The sequence below is a fragment of the Coregonus lavaretus genome (genome assembly GCF_964263955.1).
Source record: "Coregonus lavaretus genome assembly, contig: HAP1_SCAFFOLD_1856, whole genome shotgun sequence".
Taxonomy (NCBI): Eukaryota; Metazoa; Chordata; class Actinopteri; order Salmoniformes; family Salmonidae; genus Coregonus; species Coregonus lavaretus.
This window is the reverse complement of record NW_028165249.1, coordinates 1-15,196: the sequence shown is the minus strand read 5'-3', so window position 1 is coordinate 15,196 and position 15,196 is coordinate 1. Positions and strand designations below refer to the sequence as shown.

At 46.9% G+C, this 15,196-nt stretch overlaps 1 protein-coding gene across 1 annotated transcript in view; it reads left to right on the top strand.

The window, feature by feature from the left end:
* Positions 1-14,831, top strand: part of LOC311116069 (electrogenic sodium bicarbonate cotransporter 1-like) — a gene marked incomplete at both ends in the record, with an annotated part of 84,049 nt that extends 69,218 nt beyond the window's left edge. Inside the window, 6 exons of the mRNA XM_084191206.1 lie at positions 1,798-1,983; positions 5,660-5,773; positions 7,102-7,263; positions 11,284-11,462; positions 14,212-14,284; positions 14,746-14,831. Of these exons, the coding sequence (XP_084047332.1) occupies positions 1,798-1,983; positions 5,660-5,773; positions 7,102-7,263; positions 11,284-11,462; positions 14,212-14,284; positions 14,746-14,831 (800 nt within the window). The remainder of the gene's footprint in view (positions 1-1,797; positions 1,984-5,659; positions 5,774-7,101; positions 7,264-11,283; positions 11,463-14,211; positions 14,285-14,745) is intronic.
* Positions 14,832-15,196: the final 365 nt, after the last annotated feature.

Below are 15,196 nucleotides of genomic sequence, written 5' to 3'. Positions count from 1 at the left end.
GGGCATTGCGTTCATCCACCTCTGGCCTGCTGGCTCCCCTTCCTCTGCGGAAGCATAGTTCCCGCTCAGCCCAGTCAAAACTGTTCGCTGCTCTGGCACCCCAATGGTGGAACAAGCTCCCTCACGACGCCAGGACAGCGGAGTCACTCACCACCTTCCGGAGACATTTTAAACCCCACCTCTTTAAGGAATACCTGGGATAGGATAAAGTAATCCTTCTACCCCACCCCCCCCCCAAAAAAATAAATAAATATATATATATATAATAATTGTAAAGTGGTTATCCCACTGGCTATAGGGTGAATGCACCAATTTGTAAGTCGCTCTGGATAAGAGCGTCTGCTAAATGACGTAAATGTGCCCTTGAGCAAGGCACTTAACCCTAATTGCTCCTGTAAGTCGCTCTGGATAAGAGCGTCTGCTAAATGACTAAAATGTAAATGTATGTATGTTTACAAATATACACAGACTGCCACCCCTTGTCTTATCGGAGTCAGCCGTTCTATCCTGCCGATGTAGCGTATATCCCGCCAGCTGTATGTTATCCATGTCGCCGTTCAGCCACGACTGTGAAACATAAGATATTACAGTTTTAATGTCCCGTTGGTAGGATAAGCGTAATCTTAGGTCATCTAATTTATTTTCAAATGATTGAACATTGGCTAATAGGATTGATGGGAGCGGCAGTTTACTCGCTCGCCGTCTGATCCTTACAAGGCACCCCGACCTACGTCCACGATATCTCCGTCTCTTCCTCATGCGAATGACAGGGATTTGGGCCTTGTCGGGTGTCTGTAGGATATCCTTCGTGTCCGACTTGTTGAAGAAAAAATCTTAGTCCAAGAAGAGGTGAGTAATCACTGTCCTGATATCCAGAAGCTCTTTTTGGTTATAAGAGACAATGGCAGAAACATTATGTACAGAATAAATTACAAATAACGCGGAAAAACACACATAATAGTACAATTGGTGAGAGGGCTGTAAAACGGCAGCCATCTTCTCCGGCGCCATTCTATCTTGTTTTGTCTCTACAGACTCTAAGTCATATTGTTTTGTCTCTTCAGCCTCTCATATTGTTTTGTCTCTTCAGCCTCTCATATTGTTTTGTCTCTTCATCCTCTCATATGGTTTTGTCTCTACAGCCTCTCATATTGTTTTGTCTCTTCAGTCTCTCATATTGTTTTGTCTCTTCAGCCTCTCATATTGTTTTGTCTCTTCAGCCTCTCATATTGTTTTGTCTCTTCAGCCTCTAAGTCATATTGTTTTGTCTCTTCAGCCTCTCATATGGTTTTGTCTCTACAGCCTCTCATATTGTTTTGTCTCTTCAGCCTCTCATATTGTTTTGTCTCTACAGCCTCTCATATTGTTTTGTCTCTTTAGCCTCTAAGTCATATTATTTTGTCTCTTCAGCCTCTCATATTGTTTTGTCTCTTCAGCCTCTCATATTGTTTTGTCTCTACAGCCTCTCATATTGTTTTGTCTCTTCAGCCTCTCATATTGTTTTGTCTCTTCAGCCTCTCATATTGTTTTGTCTCTTCAGCCTCTCATATTGTTTTGTCTCTTCAGCCTCTCATATTGTTTTGTCTCTTCATCCTCTCATATTGTTTTGTCTCTACAGCCTCTCATATTGTTTTGTCTCTTCAGCCTCTCATATTGTTTTGTCTCTTCAGCCTCTCATATTGTTTTGTCTCTTCACCTCTCATATTGTTTTGTCTCTACAGCCTCTCATACTGTTTTGTCTCTTCACCTCTCATATTGTTTTGTCTCTTCACCTCTCATATTGTTTTGTCTCTGCAGCCTCTGAATGCCACGTGGTCGTCCCTGTCTAAGAAGGATTGTCTGAAGTATGGAGGAGAGCTGGTGGGGAAGGCCTGTAAATATGTTCCTGACATCACTCTGATCTCCTTCATCCTTTTCCTGGGAACCTACACCACCTCCATGATGCTGAAGAAGTTCAAGGCCAGCCCCTTCTTTCCTACATGGGTCAGTACCTAACCCTAACCCTAACCCTAACCCTAACCCTAACCCTAACCCTAACCACCTCCATGATGCTGAAGAAGTTCAAGGCCAGCCCCTTCTTTCCTACATGGGTCAGTACCTAACCCTAACCCTAACCCTAACCCTAACCCTAACCCTAACCACCTCCATGATGCTGAAGAAGTTCAAGGCCAGCCCCTTCTTTCCTACTTGGGTCAGTACCTAGCCCTAAACCTAACCCTAACCCTAACCCTAACCCTAACCCTAACCCTAACCCTAACCCTACACCACCTCCATGATGCTGAAGAAGTTCAAGGCCAGCCCCTTCTTTCCTACTTGGGTCAGTACCTAACCCTAAACCTAACCCTAACCCTAACCCTAACCCTAACCCTAACCCTAACCCTAACCCTACACCACCTCCATGATGCTGAAGAAGTTCAAGGCCAGCCCCTTCTTTCCTACATGGGTCAGTACCTAACCCTAAACCTAACCCTAACCCTAACCCTAACCCTAACCCTAACCCTAACCCTAACCCTTTCCTACATGGGTCAGTACCTAACCCTAACCCTAACCCTAACCCTAACCCTACACCACCTCCATGATGCTGAAGAAGTTCAAGGCCAGCCCCTTTCTTCCCTACATGGGTCAGTACCTAACCCCTAAACCTAACCCTAACCCTACATGATGCTGAAGAAATTCAAAACCTTTCTTTCTAACCCTAACCCTAACCCTACAGGTGTCAGTATCTAACCCTAACCCTAACCCTAACCCTACAGGTGTCAGTATCTAACCCTAACCCTAACCGTACCCCTACTCTACACACTTAACCCTAACCCTACTGTACACACATTTACATTTACATCATTTAGCAGACGCTCTTATCCAGAGCGACTTACAAATTGGTGCATTCACCTTATAGACAGTGGGATAACCACTTTACAATGTTTTTTTTTTTTTTGGGGGGTGGGGTAAGGGGGGGTTAGGATTACTTTTTATCCTATCCCAGGTATTCCTTAAAGAGGTGGGGTTTCAAGTGTCTCCGGAAGGTGGTGAGTGACTCCGCTGTCCTGGCGTCGTGGGGGAGCTTGTTCCACCATTGGGGTGCCAGAGCAGCGAACAGTTTTGACTGGGCTGAGCGGGAACTGGTGTATAGCGAGAATAGGAGAGGGCCTAGAACTGAGCCCTGGGGGACACCAGTGGTGAGAGCACGTGGTGCGGAGACAGATTCTCGCCACGCCACTTGCTAGGAGCGACCTGTCAGGTAGGATGCAATCCAAGAGTGAGCCGCGCCGGAGATGCCCAACTCGGAGAGGGTGGAGAGGAGGATCTGATGGTTCACAGTATCAAAGGCAGCAGACAGGTCTAGAAGGACAAGAGCAGAGGAGAGATAGTTAGCTTTAGCAGTGCAGAGAGCCTCCGTGACACAGAGAAGAGCAGTCTCAGTTGAATGACCAGTCTTGAAACCTGACTGGTTTGGATCAAGAAGGTAATTCTGAGAGAGATAGCAAAAGAGTTGGCTAAAGACGGCACACTCAAGAGTTTTGGAGAGAAAAGAAAGAAGGGATACTGGTCTGTAGTTGTTGACATCGGAGGGATCGAGTGTAGGTTTTTTGAGAAGGGGTGCAACTCTTGCTCTCTTGAAGACGGAAGGGACATAGCCAGCGGTCAAGGATGAGTTGATGAGCGAGGTGAGGTAAGGGAGAAGGTCTCCGGAAATGGTCTGGAGAAGAGAGGAGGGGATAGGGTCAAGCGGGCAGGTTGTTGGGCACACACACACCTAACCCTAACCCTACCCCTACTGTACATAGCTAATCATAACCCTAACCCTACCCCTACTGTACATAGCTAATCATAACCCTAACCCTACCCCTACTGTACATAGCTAATCATAACCCTAACCCTACCCCTACTGTACATAGCTAATCATAACCCTAACCCTACCCCTACTGTAAACACCTAACCCTACCCCTACTGTAAACACCTAACCCTACCCCTACTGTAAACACCTAACCCTAACCCTGCTGTAAACACCTAACCCTAACCCTACTGTAAACACCTAACCCTACCCCTACTGTAAACACGTAACCGTAACCCTAACCCTACTGTAAACACCTAACCCTACCCCTACTGTAAACACCTAACCCTACCCCTACTGTAAACACCTAATCTTACCCCTACTGTAAACACCTAACCCTACCCCTACTGTAAACACCTAACCCTAACCCTGCTGTAAACACCTAACCCTACCCCTACTGTAAACACCTAACCCTACCCCTACTGTAAACACCCAACCCTAACCCTACCCCTACTGTAAACACCTAACCCTACCCCTACTGTAAACACCTAACCCTACCCCTACTGTAAACACTTAACCCTAACACTACCCCTACTGTAAACACCTAATCCTACCCCTACTGTAAACACCTAACCCTACTGTAAACACCTAACCCTACCCCTACTGTAAACACCTAACCCTAACCCTACCCCTACTGTAAACACCTAATCCTACCCCTACTGTAAACACCTAACCCTACCCCTACTGTAAACACCTAACCCTAACCCTACTGTAAACACCTAACCCTAACCCTACTGTAAACGCCTAACCCTAACCCTACTGTAAACACTTAACCCTAACCCTACTGTAAACACCTAACCCTAACCCTACCCCTACTGTAAACACCTAATCCTACCCCTACTGTAAACACCTAACCCTACCCCTACTGTAAACACCTAACCCTAACCCTACTGTAAACACCTAACCCTAACCCTACTGTAAACGCCTAACCCTAACCCTACTGTAAACACTTAACCCTAACCCTACTGTAAACACCTAACCCTACCCCTACTGTAAACACCTAACCTTAACCCTACTGTAAACACCTAACCTTAACCCTACTGTAAACACCTAACCCTAACCCTACCCCTACTGTAAACACCTAATCCTACCCCTACTGTAAACACCTAACCCTAGCCCTACTGTAAACAACTAACCCTAACCCTACCCCTACTGTAAACACCTAACCCTAAACCTACCCCTACTGTAAACACCTAATCCTACCCCTACTGTAAAAACCTAATCCTACCCCTACTGTAAAAACCTAATCCTACCCCTACTGTAAACACCTAACCCTACCCCTACTGTAAACACCTAACCCTACCCCTACTGTAAACACCTAATCCTACCCCTACTGTAAACACCTAACCCTAGCCCTACAGTAAACAACTAACCCTAACCCTACCCCTACTGTAAACACCTAACCCTAACCCTACCCCTACTGTAAACACCTAATCCTACCCCTACTGTAAAAACCTAATCCTACCCCTACTGTAAACACCTAACCCTAACCCTACTGTAAACACCTAACCCTAACCCTACCCCTACTGTAAACACCTAATCCTACCCCTACTGTAAAAACCTAATCCTACCCCTACTGTAAACACCTAACCCTACCCCTACTGTAAACACCTAACCCTACCCCTACTGTAAACACCTAACCCTACCCCTACTGTAAACACCTAACCCTACCCCTACTGTAAACACCTAACCCTACCCCTACTGTAAAAACCTAATCCTAACCCTGATATTGTCATTGTGACTGTCATTGTACATGTATATCTCTGTGTAGTTAATATATGTAACCCTAATCTGTTCTTGGTTCCATGTATGTCTCTCTCTTTGTAGGTGAGGAAACTCATCAGTGACTTTGCCATTATCTTGGCCATCCTGATCTTCTGTGGTGTGGACATGCTAGTAGGAGTGGACACTCCCAAGCTCATAGTCCCAACTGAGTTCAAGGTATGGCTAATTTCAGATGTATATCTACATTATTCATATACCACATATTTGTTTTAAATGTACATTAGATACACATTCTAATATTGCATGGTATGTGTGTGTGTCTGGGTAAACATACAGTACATATGTGTGTTGTTACTTGTTGATGTGTGTTGTTACTGGTTGATGTGTGGTGTTACTTGTCGATGTGTGTTGTTACTTGTTGATGTGTGTTGTTACTTGTCGATGTGTGTTGTTACTTGTTGATGTGTGTTGTTACTTGTTGATGTGTGTTGTTACTTGTTGATGTGTGTTGTTACTGGTTGATGTGTGTTGTTACTTGTTGATGTGTGTTGTTACTGGTTGATGTGTGTTGTTACTTGTTGATGTGTGTTGTTACTGGTTGATGTGTGTTGTTACTTGTCGATGTGTGTTGTTACTGGTTGATGTGTGTTGTTACTTGTCGATGTGTGTTGTTACTTGTTGATGTGTGTTGTTACTGGTTGATGTGTGTTGTTACTGGTTGATGTGTGTTGTTACTGGTTGATGTGTGGTGTTACTTGTCGATGTGTGTTGTTACTTGTCGATGTGTGTTGTTACTTGTCGATGTGTGTTGTTACTGGTTGATGTGTGTTGTTACTTGTTGATGTGTGTTGTTACTGGTTGATGTGTGTTGTTACTGGTTGATGTGTGTTGTTACTTGTTGATGTGTGTTGTTACTGGTTGATGTGTGTTGTTACTTGTTGATGTGTGTTGTTACTGGTTGATGTGTGTTGTTACTTGTCGATGTGTGTTGTTACTGGTTGATGTGTGTTGTTACTTGTTGATGTGTGTTGTTACTGGTTGATGTGTGTTGTTACTTGTTGATGTGTGGTGTTACTTGTCGATGTGTGTTGTTACTTGTCGATGTGTGTTGTTACTTGTTGATGTGTGTTGTTACTTGTTGATGTGTGTTGTTACTGGTTGATGTGTGTTGTTACTTGTTGATGTGTGTTGTTACTTGTTGATGTGTGTTGTTACTTGTTGATGTGTGTTGTTACTGGTTGATGTGTGGTGTTACTTGTCGATGTGTGTTGTTACTTGTTGATGTGTGTTGTTACTTGTTGATGTGTGTTGTTACTTGCCTATGTTGTGTTGTTACTTGTTGATGTGTGTTGTTACTTGTTGATGTGTGTTGTTACTGGTTGATGTGTGGTGTTACTTGTTGATGTGTGGTGTTACTTGTCGATGTGTGTTGTTACTTGTTGATGTGTGTTGTTACTTGTCGATGTGTTGTTACTTGCCTATGTGTGTTGTTACTTGCTTATGTGTGTTTTTGTAAACACTGCTCTCTGTTCCTCCACCTCCAGCCAACGAGCCCCAACCGTGGCTGGTTTGTTCCCCCGTTCGGAGGCAACCCGTGGTGGGTGTACGTGGTGTCAGCACTGCCTGCCCTGCTGGTCACCATCCTGCTCTTCATGGACCAGCAGATCACCGCTGTCATCGTCAACAGGAAGGAGCACATGCTGAAGGTTGGACAGGGCAGGGTCTCAATAGTCTGAAGTGACAACAAGGCAGGATCTCAATAGTCTGAAGGTAGGACAGGGCAGGATCTCAATAGTCTGAAGGTAGGACAGGTCAGGGTCTCAATAGTCTGAAGGTAGGACAGGTCAGGGTCTCAATAGTCTGAAGGTAGGACAGGTCAGTGTCTCAATAGTCTGAAGGTAGGACAGGGCAGGGTCTCAATAGTCTGAAGGTAGGACAGGGCAGGGCCTCAATAGTCTGAAGGTAGGACAGGGCAGGGTATCAATAGTCTGAAGGTAGGACAGGGCAGGGTCTCAATAGTCTGAAGGTAGGACAGGGCAGGGTCTCAATAGTCTGAAGGTAGGACAGGTCAGGGTCTTAATAGTCAGAAGCTAGGACAGGGCAGGGTCTCAATAGTCTGAAGGTAGGACAGGGCAGGGTCTCAATAGTCTGAAGTGACAACAAGGCAGGATCTCAATAGTCTGAAGGTAGGACAGGTCAGGATCTCAATAGTCTGAAGGTAGGACAGGTCAGGGTCTCAATAGTCTGAAGGTAGGACAGGGCAGGGCCTCAATAGTCTGAAGGTAGGACACGGCAGGGTCTCAATAGTCTGAAGGTAGGACAGGGCAGGGTATCAATAGTCTGAAGGTAGGACAGGGCAGGGTATCAATAGTCTGAAGGTAGGACAGGGCAGGGTATCAATAGTCTGAAGGTAGGACAGGGCAGGGTCTCAATAGTCTGAAGGTAGGACAGGTCAGTGTCTCAATAGTCTGAAGGTAGGACAGGGCAGGGTCTCAATAGTCTGAAGGTAGGACAGGGCAGGGCCTCAATAGTCTGAAGGTAGGACAGGGCAGGGTCTCAATAGTCTGAAGGTAGGACAGGGCAGGGTCTCAATAGTCTGAAGGTAGGACAGGTCAGGGTCTTAATAGTCAGAAGGTAGGACAGGGCAGGGCCTCAATAGTCTGAAGGTAGGACAGGGCAGGGTCTCAATAGTCTGAAGGTAGGACAGGGCAGGGTCTCAATAGTCTGAAGTGACAACAAGGCAGGATCTCAATAGTCTGAAGGTAGGACAGGTCAGGGTCTCAATAGTCTGAAGGTAGGACAGGGCAGGGTCTCAATAGTCTGAAGGTAGGACAGGGCAGGGCCTCAATAGTCTGAAGGTAGGACACGGCAGGGTCTCAATAGTCTGAAGGTAGGACAGGTCAGTGTCTCAATAGTCTGAAGGTAGGACAGGGCAGGGTCTCAATAGTCTGAAGGTAGGACAGGGCAGGGCCTCAATAGTCTGAAGGTAGGACAGGGCAGGGTCTCAATAGTCTGAAGGTAGGACAGGGCAGGGTCTCAATAGTCTGAAGGTAGGACAGGGCAGGGTCTTAATAGTCAGAAGGTAGGACAGGGCAGGGCCTCAATAGTCTGAAGGCAGGACAGGGCAGGGTCTCAATAGTCTGAAGGTAGGACAGGGCAGGGTCTCAATAGTCTGAAGTGACAACAAGGCAGGATCTCAATAGTCTGAAGGTAGGACAGGTCAGGGTCTCAATAGTCTGAAGGTAGGACAGGGCAGGGTCTCAATAGTCTGAAGGTAGGACAGGGCAGGGCCTCAATAGTCTGAAGGTAGGACACGGCAGGGTCTCAATAGTCTGAAGGTAGGACAGGACAGGGTATCAATAGTCTGAAGGTAGGACAGGGCAGGGTATCAATAGTCTGAAGGTAGGACAGGGCAGGGTCTCAATAGTCTGAAGGTAGGACAGGTCAGTGTCTCAATAGTCTGAAGGTAGGACAGGTCAGTGTCTCAATAGTCTGAAGGTAGGACAGGTCAGGGTCTCAATAGTCTGAAGGTAGGACAGGTCAGGGTCTCAATAGTCTGAACGTAGGACAGGTCAGGGTCTCAATAGTCTGAAGGTAGGACAGGGCAGGGTCTCAATAGTCTGAAGGTAGGACAGGTCAGGGTCTCAATAGTCTGAACGTAGGACAGGTCAGGGTATCAATAGTCTGAAGGTAGGACACGGCAGGGTCTCAATAGTCTGAAGGTAGGACAGGGCAGGGCCTCAATAGTCTGAAGGTAGGACACGGCAGGGTCTCAATAGTCTGAAGGTAGGACAGGGCAGGGTCTCAATAGTCTGAAGGTAGGACAGGTCAGGGTCTCAATAGTCTGAACGTAGGACAGGTCAGGGTATCAATAGTCTGAAGGTAGGACACGGCAGGGTCTCAATAGTCTGAAGGTAGGACAGGTCAGGGTCTCAATAGTCTGAAGGTAGGACACGGCAGGGTCTCAATAGTCTGAAGGTAGGACAGGTCAGGTTCTCAATAGTCTGAAGTGACAATAGGGCAGGGTCTCAATAGTCTGAAGGTAGGACACGGCAGGGTCTCAATAGTCTGAAGGTAGGACAGGTCAGGGTCTCAATAGTCTGAAGATAGGACAGGGCAGGGTCTCATTAGGCTGACGTGACAACAGGGCAGGGTCTCAATAGTGTGAATCTAGGAAAGGTCAGGGTCTCAATAGTCTGAAGGTAGGACAGGTCAGTGTCTCAATAGTCTGAAGGTAGGACAGGGCAGGGTCTCAATAGTCTGAAGGTAGGACAGAGCAGGGTCTCAATAGTCTGAAGGTAGGACAGGTCAGTGTCTCAATAGTCTGAAGGTAGGACAGGGCAGGGTCTCAATAGTCTGAAGGTAGGACAGGGCAGGGTCTCAATAGTCTGAAGGTAGGACAGGGCAGGGTCTCAATAGTCTGAAGATAGGACAGGGCAGGGTATCAATAGTCTGAAGGTAGGACAGGGCAGGGTCTCAATAGTCTGAAGGTAGGACAGGGCAGGGTATCAATAGTCTGAAGGTAGGACAGGTCAGGGTATCAATAGTCTGAAGGTAGGACAGGTCAGGGTCTCAATAGTCTGAAGGTAGGACATGTCAGGGTCTCAATAGTCTGAAGGTAGGACATGGCAGGTTCAAATTAGTCTGAAGATAGGACAGGTAAGGGTCTCAATAGTCTGAAGGTAGGACATGGCAGGGTCTCATTAGTCTGAAGGTAGGACAGGTCAGGGTCTCAATAGTCTGAAGATAGGACAGGTCAGGGTCTCAATAGTCTGAAGGTAGGACATGGCAGGTTCTCAATAGTCTGAAGGTAGGACAGGGCAGGGTCTCAACAGTCTGAAGGTAGGACAGGTTAGGGTCTCAATAGTCTGAAGGTAGGACAGGGCAGGGTCTCAATAGTCTGAAGGTAGTACAGGGAAGGGTCTCAATAGTCTGAAGGTAGGACAGGGCAGGGCCTCAATAGTCTGAAGGTAGGACAGGTCAGGGTCTCAATAGTCTGAAGGTACGACAGGTCAGGGTCTCAATAGTCTGAAGTGACAACAGGGCAGGGTCTCAATAGTGTGAATCTAGGACAGGTCAGGGTCTCAATAGTCTTAAGGTAGGACAGGTCAGTGTCTCAATAGTCTGAAGGTAGGACAGGTCAGGGTCTCAATAGTCTGAAGGTAGGACAGGGCAGGGTCTCAATAGTCTGAAGGTAGGACAGGTCAGTGTCTCAATAGTCTGAAGGTAGGACAGGGCAGGGTCTCAATAGTCTGAAGGTAGGACAGGGCAGGGTCTCAATAGTCTGAAGGTAGGACAGGTCAGTGTCTCAATAGTCTGAAGGTAGGACAGGGCAGGGTCTCAATAGTCTGAAGGTAGGACAGGGCAGGGTCTCAATAGTCTGAAGGTAGGACAGGTCAGGGTCTCAATAGTCTGAAGGTAGGACAGGTCAGGGTCTCAATAGTCTGAAGGTAGGACAGGTCAGGGTCTTATTAGTCAGAAGGTAGGACAGGTCAGTGTCTCAATAGTCTGAAGGTAGGACAGGTCAGGGTCTCAATAGTCTGAAGGTAGGACAGGGCAGGGTCTCAATAGTCTGAAGGTAGGACAGGTCAGTGTCTCAATAGTCTGAAGGTAGGACAGGGCAGGGTCTCAATAGTCTGAAGGTAGGACAGGGCAGGGTCTCAATAGTCTGAAGGTAGTACAGTGCAGGGTTTGTGTGTGTGTTAATCTCTGCTCTCCTCTAACAGAAAGGCGCAGGCTACCACCTGGACCTGTTCTGGGTTGCAGTTCTGATGATTGTGTGTTCCTTCATGGGGTTGCCATGGTACGTGGCGGCGACGGTTATCTCAATCGCTCACATTGACAGTCTGAAGATGGAGACAGAGACATCCGCCCCTGGAGAAATGCCCAAGTTCCTGGGAGTGAGGTGAGCATGATGACGCACAAGCTCTCCACCACATATCATTTACAAAATCAAATTAAAATCAAATTAGATTTTTCACATGAGTCGTAAACAACAGGTGTAGACTAGTACCGAGTCGATGTGCAGGGGTACGAGGTAATTGAGGTAGATATGTACATATAGGTAGGTGTAAAGTGACTAGGCAACAGGATAGATAATAAACAGTAACAGCAGCGTATTTGTTCAGTCAAAAGGGTCAATGCAGATATTCCAGGTTAACTATTTAGCAGTCTTATGGCTTGGGGGTAGAAGCTGTTCAGGTTCCTGTTGGTTCCAGACTTCGTGCATCGGTACCGCTTGCCGTGCGTTAGCAGAAAGAACAGTCTATGACTTGGGTGGCTCGAGTCTTTGACAGTTTTTAGGGCCTTCCTCTGACACCGCCTGGTATAGAGGTCCTGGATGGCAGGAAGCTTGGCCCAAGTGATGTACTGGGCCGTACGCACTACCCTCTGTAGCGCCTTGCAGTTGGATGCCAAGCAGTTGCCATACCAGGCGGTGATGCAGCCAGTCAAGATGCTCTCAATGGTGCAGCTGTAGAACTTTTTGAGGATCTGAGGGCCCATGCCAAATCTTTTCAGGTTCCTGAGGGGGAAGGGGCGTTGTCGTGCCCTCTTCATGACTGTGTTGGTGTGTTTGGACCATGATAATTCCTTAGTAATGTGGACACAAAGGAACTTGAAGCTCTCAACCTGCTCCACTACAGCCCTGTTGATGTGGATTGGGGCATGCTTGGCCCTCCGTTTCCTGTAGTCCACGATCAGCTCCTTTATCTTGCTGACGTTGAGGGAGAGGTTGTCTTGGCACCACACTGCCAGGTCTCTGACCACCTCCCTGTAGGCTGTCTCATTGTCACCGGTGATCAGGCCTACCACCGTCGTGTTGTCAGCAAACTTAATGATGGTGTTGGAGTCGAGCGCGGCCAAGCAGTCATGGGTGAACAAGGAATACAGGAGGGTACTAAGCACGCACCCCTGAGGAGCCCCCGTGTTGAGGGTCAGCGTGGTGGATGTGTTGTTGCCTACCCTCATCACCTGGGCCTGGCTCATCAGGAAGTCCAGGATCCAGTTGCAGAGGGAGGTGTTTAATCCCAGGGTCTTTAGCTTAGAGATGAGGGCACTATGATGTTGAACGCTGAGCTGTATTCAATGAACAGTATTCTCACATAGGTTTTCCTTTTGTCCAGGTGGGTGAGGGCAATGTGGAGTGCAGTAGAGTTTGAATCATCTGTGGATCTCTTGGGGTGGTATGCGAATTGGAGTGGGCCAGGGTGTCTGGGATGATGGTGTTGATGTGAGCCATGACCAGCCTTTCAATGCATTTCATGGCTACAGGTGTGAGTGCTACGGGGTGGTAGTCATTTAGACAGGTTACCTTGGCGTTCTTGGGCACAGAGACTATGGTGGTCTGCTTGAAACATGTTGGTATTACAGACTGGGTCAGGCGAGAGGTTGAAAATGTCAGTGAAGACACTTGGCAATCTGGCCCTGCGACCTTGTGAATGTTGCCCTGTTTAAAAGTCTTACTGACATTGGCTACGGAGAGTGTGATCACACAATCGTCTGGAACATCTGGTGCTCTCATGCATGGTTCAGTGTTGCTAGCCTCGAAGCGAGCATAGAAGGTATTTAGCTTGTCTGGTAGGCTTGTGTCACTGGACAACTCGCGGCTGGGTTTCCCTTTGTAATCCATGATAGTTTGCAAGTCCTGACACATCTGACAAGCTTCAGAGCCGGTGTAGTAGGATTCGATCTTAGTCCTGTATTGACTCTTTGCCTGTTTGATGGCTCGTCGGAGGGCGTAGCAGGATTTCTTATAAACGTCTCAATTAGTGTCCCGCTCCTTGAAAGCGACAGCTTTAGCATTTATCTCAGTGCGGATGTTGCCTGAAAATCCATGGCTTCTGGTTGGGATATGTGCGTACAGTCACTGTGGGGATGATGTTGTCGATGCACTTATTAATGAAGAAGTTGACTGATGTGGTAAACTCCTCAATGCCATCAGATGAATCCCTGAACATATTCCAGTCTGTGCTAGTGAAACAGTCCTGTAGCTTAGCATCCACTTCATTCGACCACGTCTGTATTGAGCACATCACTGATACTTCCTGGGTGAGCATTTTCTTGTTTCCTAATGGCCCTAAGACCGTTGAGTTCGGTCTTAGTGCCAGCATCGTTTTTTTGGTGGTAAATCGACAGCTACGAGAAATATAGATGAAAACTCTATTGGTTACCAAATGTGTGTGTGTGTGTGTGTGTATATATAACCAAAGCTGTGTATGTATAACCAAAGCTGTGTGTGTATAACCAAAGCTGTGTGTGTGTGTGTGTGTATAACCAAAGCTGTGTGTGTATAACCAAAGCTGTGTGTGTGTGTGTATAACCAAAGCTGTGTGTGTATAAACAAAGCTGTGTGTGTATAACCAAAGCTGTGTGTGTATAACCAAAGCTGTGTGTGTGTGTGTATAACCAAAGCTGTGTGTGTATAACCAAAGCTGTGTGTGTATAACCAAAGCTGTGTATGTATAACCAAAGCTGTGTATGTATAACCAAAGCTGTGTGTGTATAACCAAAGCTGTGTGTGTATAACCAAAGCTGTGTGTGTATAACCAAAGCTGTGTGTGTATAACCAAAGCTGTGTGTGTATAACCAAAGCTGTGTGTGTATAACCAAAGCTGTGTATGTATAACCAAAGCTGTGTATGTGTTTTCCCCTAGGGAGCAGAGAGTCACTGGTGTGTGTGTGTTCATTCTGACGGGACTGTCTGTCTTTATGTCTCCCATCCTCAAGGTATGTACCTAGCTACTGTACGCTGTAGACTGTAGGCTGTACGCTGTAGACTGTAGGCTGTAGACTGTAGGCTGTAGACTGTAGACTACTGTAGACCATAGACTGTAGGCTGTAGGCTGTACTGTAGACTAATGTAGACTGTAGGCTGTACTGTAGACTGTAGGCTGTACTGTAGACTATAGACTATAGACTTGTGGCTGTACTGTAGACTGTAGACTGTACCGTAGGCTACTATAGACTATAGACTGTAGACTGTAGACTGTAGACTGTACCGTAGGCTACTATAGACTGTAGACTGTAGACTTGTGGCTGTACTGTAGACTGTAGACTGTAGACTGTAGACCGTACTGTAGACAATAGACTGTAGACTGTAGACTGTAGACTGTAGTCGTACTGTAGACAACTATAGACTATAAACTGTAGACTGTATAACAATAATAATAACTCTGTTTGTCTTCAAGTTCATCCCCATGCCAGTGCTGTATGGAGTGTTCCTCTACATGGGCGTGGCCTCTCTTAATGGAGTGCAGGTATTGGCAGATCTACAGTTAGATTAGTTACATGTAACAGAGGCTCTTACCCAGAATGATTTGAATATGAACTAAACTGAAAATACGTAATATGAGCTTTCTGACTAGGCCTTTGGGTGTCTCTCTCTCTCTCTCTCTCTCTCTCTCTCCCCCTCCATCTCTCTCTCTCTCCCCACCTCCCCCCCTTCTCTTTCTCTCGCTCTCTCTCTCCACCCTACCTCCCCCTCCATATATATATATCTCCCTCCCCCCACCCCCACCTCCCCCTCCTTCTCTCTCTCTCCCCCACCTCCCCCTCCTTCTCTCTCTCTCCCCCACATCCCCCTCCTGCTCTCCTTTTCTCTCTCTACCCCTCCATATCTCTCTCTCTCTCTCGCTCTCT